The 14,221-nt window shown below is 37.0% G+C and overlaps 1 protein-coding gene across 1 annotated transcript in view; it reads right to left on the bottom strand.

Moving 5' to 3' along the window:
* LOC126470068 (endoribonuclease Dcr-1-like) overlaps positions 1–14,221 on the bottom strand; it is a 287,625-nt gene that overhangs the window by 106,563 nt on the left and 166,841 nt on the right. The window contains exon 11 of the mRNA XM_050097576.1: positions 13,942–14,173. Within this exon, the coding sequence (XP_049953533.1) occupies positions 13,942–14,173 (232 nt within the window). The remainder of the gene's footprint in view (positions 1–13,941; positions 14,174–14,221) is intronic.

The raw sequence follows: 14,221 nt of genomic DNA, 5'->3' as shown, positions 1-14,221 counted from the left end.
AAGCATTACTTCTCACCATGGCCAATGCAGTGGCCGATGGTCTTCACATAGCAACTGCCAGCAGTGGTGTTTGCATAGAGTTGTCAGTGCTAACAGGCAAGCAACACTGTTTGAAATAATTGAAGAAATCAATGAGGGGTTTGCAACGAATTTATCCATTAGAAAAGGTAGGTGAAATTTGGCATTAATGGGATATGGCAGCAGATGACCAATGCGAGAATCTTAGCTAACAGCATGACATCGCCTGCAGCACCTCTCCTGGGCTTGTGGTCATATTTGTTGGACGCTAGACGACTGAATAATCATGACCTGCTCAGATATGTCTCAATTTCAGTTAGTAAGAGTTGATGGTAGGGTCCAAGTGTGGTGCAGACGCCATGAAGCCACACATCTAAGCTGTCAACCAGGCACTGTGCAAGCTGGTGGTGGCTCCATAGTAGTGTGGGCTGTGTTTACATGGAATGGACTGCATCCTCTGATCCAACTGAACTGATCATTGACTGTAAATGGTTATGTTCAGCTGCTTGAAGACCATTTGAGGCAATTCATGACCTTCATGTACCCTAACAACAATTTCATGTCATTGGACTACAGTTGTTCGTGGCTGGTATGAAGAACATTCTGAACAATTCGAGCAAATGATTTGGCCACCCAAACAGCCCCATATGAATCCCATCAAACATTTATGGGACATAATCAAGAGGTCAACATCCTTCTCCAGCAGCACTTACGCAATTATGTACAGGTATAGAGGCAGGGGGCTTTCAATGACTTGTTGAGCCCATGCCATGCCAAATTGCTGCACTAAATTGGGCTAAAGGAAGTCCAACGTAATATTAGGAGGTATCCCATGACTTTTGTCACCTCAGTGCATATTTCTCATCAACTGCTATCGATACTATTTCTTTGAATTCAAACCACATCTGGTCTATGCTTACACAGTCATATCGGAGGAAATGGAGACTGTGTCTTAGAAAGGCATCAAGGGAATTTTTATGTGCTTTTTAAATAGATGTACTTTGCATTTATTTTTGGTGGGTTTGGATGTTATGATATTCAGTCTCAATACAACAGCCTTGCAGTCACTAATATCTGTGTGCATCATGATGCTCCCTATTTGCTCAGGACTATTTGTAGCTAAATATGTTTTCACAATCATTTACACTTCAAGTGGGTTCCTGAACTAACTGATTAAAATAATTTTCTGAGAAAGCATTCAGAACAATTTCAGATGACATTTTATGCCTACTGCCATCTTTAAACACGTATTTTTGCCAACATATTGAGGGTAGATTGAAGTTAGCTCTAAGTATACCAGGTGCAGACGTATGAAACTGGAATTTCCCTACAGGTGGTGCTAGCCTAGCTGTCAGTATAGGTCCCATGAGACTGTCTCTGCAATGCCATCTGCTTCCTGTAATGGCTGATGACAAATGTCAACACACAGTAACCCAAGTTGCATACATCAATATCTGTTTCAAACACGTAAACATGTAAAGTTTTGTGCCTAAGAGCAAAGATTTGCGGACTGCATTGGTTAACGACTTGCGGACAGCATTGGTTTTCTGTTATTATTTGAAGAAAACTGCTGCATAATTGCAACAAATGCTTGTCGAAGCTTTCGGTGAACATGCGCTTGGGAAAACACAGTGTTTCGAGTGGCTCAAAAACTTTAGAAGTGGTGATTTTGAGGTGAGAAATGATGAGCAAGGGAAATCACCGAAAATGTTTGAAGACAATGAATTACAGGCCTTATTGGATGAAGACGATAATCAAACTCCACAGGAACACGCGGAGAAACTGAAGGTGACATAAAAAGCCATTTCTCTTTGGTTGATAGCTATGGGGAAATGGGTTCCGCAAGAACTGAATGAAAGACAGCAAGCAAATCGTACGACCACTTGTGAAATGCTACTCATCAGACACAAAAGAAAGTCGTTTCTCCATCAGATAGTGACAGGTGATGAAAAATGGATACATTTTGAGGGTTCACAGTGTCATAAATCATGGGTGAATCTAGGCAAACCATTGACAACCATTGCAAGAACAAATCACTTTGGAAACAAGACAATGCTCTGTGTTTGGTGGGATCAGAAGGGTGTCATCTGCTGTGAGCTGCTAAAAGCTGGTGAAACTGTTTATGCTGATCACTACCACCAGCAAATGATCAATTTAAATTGAGCATTACATGAAAAACAACCAGAATATGGAAAGAGGCCATACAAAGTCATATTGCTTCATGATAATGCCCCGTCACACACAGCAAAACCAGTCAGCAAAATGATCGAGGCATTCAGCTGGAAAATACTAGGGCATGCGTCTTATTCTCCAGACTTGGCTCGGTCCAGTTATCATCTGTTTGCATCACTGGGACACGCTCTCACTGAACAACATTTCAGTTCATATGAAAACGTACAAAAATAGCTTGCTGACTGGTTCGCTTCAAAAGAAGAACTGTTTTTTTGGCATGGCATTCATAGCCTACTGGAGAGGTTGGAGGAATGTATAAATAGCAATGAAGATTATTTTTAATAAAATATTGTTTATCAGGGTCAAACAACAAGTATGTAATAATTGAAACCAAATTCTGGTTTCATATTTCTACACCTGGTAATTGTATGAGGGGGATACCTATTTAGATAAGACTCAAATTACCTTTAAACTTTTCAGCAACTGTTATCGTCTGAGTCAGAGGGTCAGTAAAACGAACCAATTATTAATTTATTCCGGTTGTCACATGTAATCTCTACCCACAACTTTGCACAGGAACTGTCTATTTCAATTTCACAACAAGGTAAACTACTACTGACAGCAATAAACACTCCACCACCAACTTTATTTAATCTATCCTTTCTGAACACGGATAGGTTCCCTGTAAAAATTTCGGCTGAACTTATTTCTGGCTTTAGCTAGTGTTCTGTACTGTAATGATTTGGGCTTCAGTGCTTTCTATTAGGGCTTGGAGCTCTCGTTCTTTCCCAACACAGCTACAACATTTACAACTACAATACCAATTGTTGCTAGGTCCACCTTCCTGTGTTCGCCCTCCACCCTTTTAGACTGACGTCCTGCTGCAGTTTCCCTAGACCCTAGGAAGACCTAGGTAACTAAGGAAGAACAAATAAAACTTCATGAGCTACACTGTCATACAAATGCATCAAATCCTATAATGAAATAGGATCAATTGTGGCTTGTTACCAGTTCTGAAGGAGATAGAATTGACATTTATGCTGTTGCATGTAGGTCAGAGTCCTGCCTGCATGTGTCTGACAAAAATGAAAGGAAAACAACAGTACTGTATTTCTCCAGTACACAGTGATGATATTGATGTATTAAATGACGACTGAATAGAAGATCCAAATTTCGCTCTCAGTTCCTGCGTGAGATGTATGGTCTGAAAGTACAGGTGAAAATAACACTAACAGAAGGAGAAACTGAGAAGAAAGGAAAGAAAAGAAAGAGAATTCCAAAAATTGAGTAGTTAGAAAGGCTAAAACAATGAGAAATTCTGGAAGAGTATACATGTCACCTTCAAAGAGAAAAACAAAATTTCCAGCAAGAAAAATGTGTCCACTATGTGAAGCATGTTGTAGACCGTGGCGCTTGGAAAAAATTAATGATGAAGATAGATATAAATTTTTGATAGATATTGGAATCTTGCAGATTTACAGAGGCAATAGGAATTTACAGTTGCACATACGAAGCCTGTCAAACCCAAGTATCATTACTAACCCCAGAGAAAGTCAGAAGAATGAATTTAGCATTTTATTTTGAAATGAATAATATATGTATATGGGTTTATATACCATTTTTCAAGACTATTATTGATATAAACAACCAACACAACTGGACGGCTATGACAAGGAAATCTGAACCAAATTTGTTGCAACTAACAAGAGATGGCAAATATCCCACAGTAGATTCTGAAACAAAGGTGTTTTATTAATGCTATACCCAGGGTTGAATCTCCCTATTTAATGGCTCAAACTACTCATGCATTCATTGAAAGTGGTAAAAGTTTAGTAGGTATATCTATTGGGACTACAAGGAAAATTGTGAGAAATAGTGTTTGCCATTTGCTAATGCAGTAATGTCTAATCGCATATTCAATGGTGAATTTAACATATCTTTTTATGGACCAAAAAAAAGAAAGAGTAGTGCGACCTATGCAAATTGTTTAAAAATGTGGATGACAAGTGCAAGAAAACTTTTCTTGACTAATAACCAGTATCAAGAAGGGAAAGAGCTTTCTTATAAAGAGAAGGGTGCTGACAAACCTAATGTTGCTGTGTATGACCTTCAGGCTGTTATGTCATCACCTAAACATACGCATCCACATTTTATCAATTATTTTATTATAAGATTAAAATAAAGTGTTACAATTATACAGATTGAGATCTCTACATAAAACAAGTCTAATACTCTTTTTGGTCTGAAACAGAAGGGAGGCGAGGAGCTGTTGAAATTGGAAATTGCGCAATACACTATATAGAATTGCTTGTGAACAGAGCTGGTCTGAGGATAAAGATCCCATCTTCTATTCAGATAAATGCTATGGGCAGCAGAAAAATAGGTATTTGCACACAGTGTACTGGTATTCTGTACATACAGACAATATCCGTAGTATCATTCATTAATTTTTGATAAAAGAGCCTTTGCAGAATGAAGACAACAATATAGACAGCACAACTGAGAAACCAGTAAAAAGGCATGTGAAAGCTAGTCCAATATAGATGCCGGAACAGTACGTTACATTAATCAATATGACTAAGAAAACGGGATCACCATATTATATTCACCAGTTAACTTAGGAAGCTTTTTTCCTTTTATGTGAAAGCTTTGTAGGAAAGGTGACGTGTAAATTTTAAAGTGGATACAGATAAGAGGAAATCGAAGTGGCATGACATTAAGGTACTAAATGTAAAAAGAGAAAGTCCCAATGTATTCTAAGACATCTTACAAAGATACACAGTTCAAGAGAGTTAATTAACATAACTAGAAAACTATGCCTTCAAAGTCTTCAGAGCCTCTTAGGTAGGTTGCTGACATGCCTTAAGTGTTAATAAAATTGCTACACCAAGAAGAAATGCAGATGATAAACGAGTATTCATTGGACACATATATTATAGCAGAACTGACATGTGATTACATTTGCATGTAATTTGGGTGCATAGATCCTGAGAAATCAGTACCCAGAACAACCACCTCTGGACGTAATAACGGCCTTGATACGTCTGGGCATTGAGTCAAACAGAGCTTGGATGGCGTGTACAGGTACAGCTGCCCATGCGGCTTCAACACGATACCACAGTTCATCCAGAGTAGTGACTGGCATATTGTGACGAGCCAGTTGCTCGCCCACCATTGACCAGACGTTTTCAATTGGTGAGAGATCTGGAGAATGTCCTGGCCAGGGCAGCAGTCGAACATTTTCTGTATCCAGAAAGGCCCGTACAGGACCTGCAACATGCGGTCGTGCATTATCCTGCTGAAATGTAGGGTTTCAGCATGGATCGAATGAAGGGTAGAGCCACGGGTCGTAACACATCTGAAATGTAATGTCCACTGTACAAAGTGCCATCAATGTGTACAAGAGATGACCGAAACATGTGACCAATGGCACCCCATACCATCACGCCAGGTGATACACCAGTATGGCGATGACGAATACACGCTTCCAATGTGCGTTCACCGCGATGTCGCCAAACACGGATGCGGCCATCATGATGCTGTAAACAGAACCTGGATTCATCCAAAAAAATGACATTTTGCCATTCGTGCACCCAGGTTCATCGTTGAGTACACCATCGCAGGTGCTCCTGTCTGTGATGCAGCGTCAAGGGTAACCGCAGCCATGGTCTCCAAGCTGATAGTCCATGCTACTGCAAACATCGTTGAACTTTTCGTTCAGATGTTTGTTGTCTTGCAAACGTCCCCATCTGTTGACTCAGGGATCGAGACGTGGCTGCACGATCCATTACAGCCATGCGGATCACATGACTCATCTTGACTGTTAGTGATATGAGGCCGTTGGGATCCAGCACGGTGTTCCGTATTACCCTCCTGAACCCACTGATTCCATATTATGCTAACAGTCACTGGATCTCAACTAACGCAAGCAGCAATGTTGCGATACGATAAACTGTAATCGCGATAGGCTACAATTCGACCTTTATCAAAGTCCGAAACGTGATGGTACGCATTTCTCCTCCTTACATGAGGCATCACAACAACATTTCACCAGGCAACGCCGGTCAACTGCTGTTTGTGTATGAGATATCAGTTGGAAACTTTCCTCATGTCAGCACCTTGTACGTGTCACCACCAGCGCCAACCTTGTGTGACTGCTCTGAAAAACTAATCATTTGCATATCACAGCATCCTCTTCCTGTCAGTTAAATTTCACCTCTGTAGCATGTCATCTCTGTGGTGTAAGGATTTTAATGGCCAGTAGTGTATGTATAATATTGGACTGTGCTCATTTATCTCCTAGTACAATGATTGTTTTTATTTTCAGATTGGTTAAAGCTTAAAATCAATTTTCTCTGGCTTCGAACAAGAAGGATATTCAACATCTCATCAATAAAAACATCACTCCCAAGAATTACTGTAATTTTCATTATAATGACTTTCTCGACATTTTCTGGTGTTTGCAGCAATGGACACCAAACATATCTATAAATCAAAAACTATTTCCCACAATGTGTGACTTAATCAGAAAAGAAAACATTATTAATAACCATAAATTGACCATCAAAAGTGATATGTGTATTTGTTTTGTGTTAGAAAAGTGTCAAAGTCTATAGAATGATAGCTATATGTCTATCATGAAACTAAAAGTGACATAGCTCAAACAAAGGACAGTTATTTGAGGTTCATGGCAGAAATGACTAAAATACGATTTGATCCTGGTTTTATTTCCATTCTTATTAGTGCTGGTAGATTTGTTTGTCTTAATAATGTTTCATTGTTGCTAAAAACCTTTTTTTTTATTTATGAAAAACCTAACATTTTTTGTTGTGTCTCTTTTGTAGCAAGAGTGTGATGTCTTAATAATGGGCAAGGAAAGGGGTGGTTATCAATCATATTGACAGCAATCTTCCCATCATTTACCTGGAATAATTTGGACAAAAACCATCAAAAATTATTACCAGAATGGTCGAATCAGATAAGCAAGAGCGTGATTTCTTAATATAAGCAGCTTTCGTACCTTCTTATGCCTTTTAGAGACTTTCACTTACAACACAATCAAGTATTAGTATACTCAAAGCACTGACCACTAGTCCATTAATTTCAGTAAATTACACATTTATAACTAAACTAAGTTGACCATGAGAAAATCCTTCAAATTGGGAACTTGGGACTGAACATCTTTGGTTTGTCACCAAAAGCCATCAACTTTTGTGGAAGCATATTGGAAGACATATTGGAGAGTGCTCCATACAATAATTATAGATGTGTTTGCAATATGATAATTTTTGAAAGGAATTTTCAGCCCAAGTCTCTTTGATACCAAACTGATTCATTACCGAACCAACTTTTCATAAATTTTGTAGATACTGTTTTTATTAAGTTTTAGCATATATTTTGAATGCTATTTATAGTAACTGTAGGCTCATCTTAAGTTATTAATGGCTGAGTGAACAATTGACTCTACTGCAGCTGGCTCTATATGTGGCATGCAGACCACCAAACAAATATAGATACCCTTTTAACATTCTGCATCCCTACTAGTAAAGCTTACATACCAGGCACATCAACCTACTGTGTTCAATCACTCAAATGGTTCATCATTTCTTTAACATGTAGCAGAGTATCATGTCCCTATAATCTGATATTTGTTTTTACCATCCATATTGATGAATTCAGTAATGAATTGAATTTATTTCTCCCATTGAATGCTATCATGGCAGTGCAATACTCTTCAGCAGAAACAGATCTCAGACTCATTGTCAGTAATATAGCACACAGAGAAATATTTTTGATATATTACACTCTTTCATCTCTTAAACTGTCACAGTTTTCTTTCTCTTTGTGCATAACTTGAATCTCCTTACATATAAGTACCCAACTCATACAGTTGTAATTGGTGGAGACTTCAATCTACCCTCATTTTGTTGGCGAAAATACATGTTCAAAGCCGGTGGTAGACAGAAAACATCTTCCGAAATTGTACTAAATGCTTCCTCTGAGAATTACTTTGAACAATTAGTTCATGAGCCCACACAAATTGTAAATGGTTGTGAAAACACACTTGACCTCTTAGCCACAAACAAGCCTGATCTAATAGAGAGCATCATGGCGGATACTGGGATTAGTGAACACAAGGTCATTGTAGCAAGGCTCAAAACCATATCAACCAAAACCACTATAAATAACCACAAAATATATCTCTTTAAAATAGCAGATAAAAATTCACTTGACGTCTTCCTAAGAGAGAGTCTCCATTCCTTCCAAGCTAATTATGAAAGTGTAGACCAGATATGGCTCAAATTCAAAGATACAATATTGACAGCAATAGATACATACTGCATAAGTTAATAATAGATGAGACTGATCTACCATGGTACATAAAACACGTCAGAACACCGTTGCAGAATCAATGAAAAAAGGATGCCAAATTCATAATGCAAAACCCCAAGACTGACCAAGTTTCACGGAAGCTTGAATTTTAGTGTGGACGTCAATGAGAGATGTTTTTAATAGTTTCCACAATGAAACATTGTCTCAAAATATGGTAGAAATCCAAAGAGATTCTGGTCGCATGTAAAGTACACCAGTGGCAAAAAACAGTCAATACCGTAACTGCGCAATAGTGATGGAAATGTTACCGATGATGGTGTCACTAAAGCGGAGTTACTAAATAAAGTTTTCCATAATTCCTTCACGAAAGAAGACGAAGTACATATTCCAGAATTTGAAACCAGAACAGCTGTTAGCATGGGTGACATAGAAGTAGCTATGTTAGGTGTTGCGAAACAACTCAAATCACTTAAGAAAGGCAAGTCTCCCGGTCCAGATGGTATACCAATCAGGTTCCTTTCAGAGTACGCAGACACAATAGCGCCTTTTTTTAGCAATTATATACAGCCACTGACTTGACGAAAGGTCTGTTCCTAAAGACTGGAAAGTAGCACAGGTCACACCAATATTCAAGAAGGGAAATAGGAGTGACCCATTGAATTACAGACCCATATCACTGACCTCAATTTGCAGTAGTATTTTGGAGTATATACTGTACTCAAACATTATGAATGACCTTGAAGAAAATGACTTATTGATACATAACCAACACGGATTCAGAAAATATCATTCTTGTGCAACACAGCTAGCTCTTTATTCCCATGAAGTAATGAGTGCTGTCGACAATGGATCTCGGATCGATTCCATATTCCTAGATTTCCAGATGGCTTTTGATACCGTTCCTCACAAGCGACTATTAATCAAACTGCATGCATATGGAGTATCGTCTCAGTTGTGTGGCTGGATTTGTGATTTCCTCTTGGAGAGGTCACAGTTCATAGTGATAAACGGCAAATCATCGAATAGAACAGAAGTGATATCTGGCATTCTGCAAGGTAGTGTCATAGGCCCTCTGCTGTTCCTGATTTACATAAATAATCTAGGTGATAATCTGAGCAGCCACCTCAGATTGATTGCAAATGATGCTGTAATTTACCATCTACTAAAATAATTAGATGATAAATTCCAATTACAAAATGATCTAGAGAGAATTTCTGTATGGTGCGAAAAGTGGCAGTTGGCACTAAACAAAGAATAGTGCGAGGGGTCATCCATGTGGGTACTAAAAGAAATCCAATAAATTTTGGGTATACGATAAATCACACAAATCTAAGGGCTGTCAATTCGACTAAATACCTAGGAATTACAATTATGAGCGACTTACATTGGAAAGACCACATAGATAATATTGTGGAGAAGACGAAACCAAAACTGTGATTTGTTGTCAGAACACTTAGAAGATGCGACAAACCCAATAAAGAGACAGCCTACACTACACTTGTCCGTCCTCTGCTGGAATATTGCTGCGCGGTATGGGATCTTACCAGGTAGGATTGACGGAGGACATCAAAAAAGTGCAAAGAAGGGCAGGTTGTTTCGTGTTATCGCGCAATAGGGGTGAGACTGTCACTGATATGATACACGAGTTGGTGTGACAGTCACTGAAACAAAGGCAATTTTCTTTGCGGCAAGATTTAGCTACAAAATTTGAATCGCCAATTTTCTCTTCTGAATGAGAAAATATTTTGTTGACACCCACCTATGTAGGGAGAAATGATCATCACAATAAAATAAGAGAAATTAGAGTTCGAACAGTAAGATGTAAGTGTTCATTTTTCCCACATGCCATTCGAGATTGGAATGGTAGAGAAGTAGTATGAATGTTACTGGTTTTCACAATGCAACAGCAATCTTAATAATACAAAATGTTGCATATTTTGTGTTTTATCCATTCCAAATGGACCTTCATTTTGGTAATGCTTGGATGTCAATGAAACACTGTGGACATTTTTCAATGTTTGATTTAAGAAAGGGTCAACTTTCATCTCCCTGTTCTAACTTCTTCAAATCCCTTAGTACTAAATATACTCTCTGATCTCTACTGCGAGCATCATTTTGTATATCATTTACGTAAGCATCCCATCTCCATGTTTTTATTCTGTTAACTGTTGTTCTGGCTACGTCTATTTTATTTTCATTTTTTAAATTATGTGACTGTTTTGTGTTATTCTTTTCTTTAAAAATATTGTTATTTATTTTATACTTTAAGTCCCCTTTCAGTATGTAATTTATTTAATTTTGTTCAAGCTTTTAAAACTTTTATTAATAATATGCTCCCTTTACTGAGTTATGTCACATTCAGGGACATTTCTAAAATATGTGAATTATTTTTTGCAAGAAAACACTTATGCTGCGTCATTTTAATAGATGCAAAATGTAAAAATGAATGATGTAATAACTTTAACTGTCTTACTAATGTCATATGAGGAAAAGGGCTTACTCACTGGCAGTTCAAGGCACTTTTGTCTCTGAATTAGGGGATACAACCTATCATTGGTTCAGCCAAGCCAAAGTGTTAGGTTACCACACTTAACTGTACCAACAAATATCTTAGTTTGTGGAAATGACTAGAGATAGGTGCATTTGTTAAAGAAGTTTATTCACTGACACACGCACAGAGTAATTTCACACTGTTACTGATTTTGACAATGCAACAGCAATCTTAATAATACAAAATGTCGCAGCAGCATAAGTTGAATATGTTGCTGAAACATTTTATGCTCTGAAGGTTATTCTTGCATGGCTGAAACTGCTAACAGTCTGATATTACTTAGTGAGTGTATCCGTAAATAAACATTTATGAACATTTATTGAATACATTAGTATCCATTACAATATTAAATAATACTTTGAATGATGGATTTACATTTTAATGTTTTAAACTGATGTTAAAAGATATCTTCGTGAACTGAGTGAGTCACTTTGAGATAAGTGTGGTCTCAGGCTTTAAATGTTTCCTGAACTCTCAGCACTAACCAACACTGTAAATGTTGTAGGTTTTGAAACTTATGTTCCTAATGTACTACATCTGAAAGCAGATTTAGAAAGTCTGTCTTACCAAACAATGTGAAAGCCGATTTTGCAAATCACACAACACAAGAGTAATCATAAAACTACAGTCTGATACTGAATTAATATACAAGCGTTATACCTGACAAGAAAGACTATGTGACTTCAAAAACACCACAGAAAAGTTACCCAACCTTTATAGACATGAATCATGAATGCCTAATCTGTTTCAAGCCACATGTAATTGTGAGCAGTTCTTTGATCTTATCATCCCGTGTAAAACATCCTCGAGCTCCTCGATATCAGATAATAATCTGAAATGTGTTTTGGGACTAAGATGTGCTGAATCAATCATTCTAGACACCAAGTGTCTTATGCGAGGCGAGGCAAAGCAAAGAAATCTGTAACATATTAGGAAACTGTATTGCACAAATGTTTATTTTCATTGTGCTTTGGTTTCTCAGTATTGTGTTGCAGTTTGTTAAGTACAGTGATAACTGATAAACTGTTTAATTTATTAGTTTCTCCACATTTAGAGGGTGCTGATTCTACAAATTGCCTGTTCAACTGATGAAAAGCCCTCCCTCTAGTCTTCACTCTCATAAATACAATGAAAAGACCCAGACTCAATATATGATCTGTTACAGTTGCCTACTGAACTTTTGAAACATTTCAAAGGAAGTGTTAGTTTGAGTATTTCTGTTCCCTTCCATGAGGTTTGAATGGATAGTAATGTCCCTACTAGCCACTGAAGAACTAAAAAAATTTTAGCATTTATGAGAAAAGGACACTGCAAGTATGATTAATCCTAATACAAGCTTGATGCTCCATAGCCCACAATCAGGTAATGCCACTTTATGTATCTCTATAAGTAATTTGATGTAATCTAAAAATGCCAAGGGTGTGGAAAATGAGGCAAAATAGCTTTGCTTCAGATGCATTAACACTTCCTATTGTACTTTTGCACCAGTTTTGCTAGTGTATTTAGGAGATTCACATTTTACCCAACAAATGTTGAATTTCTAACTTTTTGGCTTAGGGACAGGTTAATGTTGTGACAATACAGTAATGAATTTGCCTCCTTTGGAGTAGGTAGTGTACTCCCCCTCTTTGTAGCATTTTCATGAAGAACTTTTTCTAAACATTTTATCTTACAAGTATGGGATGCACTTGATTGAGCATCATTTAAAGACTGTGGTTTCTCTTATGCAGTGTGTTCAATGAGGATTCATCTTGAGCAAGATCCACAAGTACTGAACCTTGAATGTTCTGTTTTATTTAAATTTATGAGCCTTTTTCGTGTGAATGATGGGGGTGGGAAATCCCTAAAGCAGTAAAGTGCAACTGTTACACAAAGATCACATTTCGTGACTGTATTCTCATGCTGTAGAGTTGCTGACTATGATTATTTCAAAATATTGTGTACAATATTATGATTTATATGATTTTTTTATTTTCTTGTCAACAAACAAATACTGTAAATCAGTATTAGTATACATTTAGAAATGTGTCTGACTTCATTTAAACAAAAAGAGGAAAATAAAACACAGCCCCATAAAAGATTAGTTTGCATAATTTGTACGACTGTATTATAGTTACATAAAATTTCAAAATTTCTTATGTTTCATGACAATGCACAGCAGAGATCACCTACTTTCATTATAAAGGAGGTCAAATTACAAGAGATATTATAAGCAAAGGAGATGTTCAATGCATATCAGCAGTCAATAACACAACTTTTTGATAAAGATAACCTAAAGAACAAAATGGAAAGAAAAAAATGCAACACAATAATGAACATTAATAAATAAAATGGAAACGAAGAAAGTAAATTAATCACATTTTTAAGTATCTACAATTTATAAGGACATTTGGAAGATTCTAAAACATGCATACAAAATGTATAGGAATGTTACAGCACTTTGTACAATGAGAAATTAATGGGAACACACAGATTCACACAATATATAAGACCTAAAAGAAAAAACAGTGATATCCCTGCCATACTTTTGAATGTCTATTTTTTCTTTTTTAGTGTAGACAGCCCAGACAAGTAGGAATCAACTACAAAATTAGGATGTACAAACAGCAGAAGTATCACCAATTCCTAAAGCCCATGCACAGTTGGCAATAAGTATAAACATTACTATGTCAATATCAAAAGAGCCCCACAAATGCAAATACAGCTCTCTCAGCAGTTTGCTTGAGTGGACGCTCAACAGATAATACAATTAGTCAAGTGTCATTATCTTCTGATATACAGTACCCTAAAACAGAGATCATATTGTAAACAGCTTTTATCTTAAGCATATGGTAATTATATTAAAATAAAATGAAAAACAATATTACCTGTTCAATTTCAAAATACTGGGCCAAGTTTTCAACAAAGTCTTCAGTTCTACTCTCTTCAATCATTAATAAGTAATAGGCATCCTGAGCACGAGCACGTCCTTTAGACTGAACATACGAGCGATACATCGAAGGAACGTCAAAACGAATAACCAGGTTACATTTGGGAATATCTATACCTTCCTCCAAAACTGATGTGCCAATGAGAAGATTACATTCTCGCATTCGAAACCTGTTATGTTTGTGTACACAAAAAAAAAACAAAATTAATAATAATAAA

This window comes from Schistocerca serialis, chromosome 3 (genome assembly GCF_023864345.2).
Source record: "Schistocerca serialis cubense isolate TAMUIC-IGC-003099 chromosome 3, iqSchSeri2.2, whole genome shotgun sequence".
Taxonomy (NCBI): domain Eukaryota; kingdom Metazoa; phylum Arthropoda; class Insecta; order Orthoptera; family Acrididae; genus Schistocerca; species Schistocerca serialis.
This window is presented reverse-complemented; position numbering and strand designations above follow the sequence as displayed.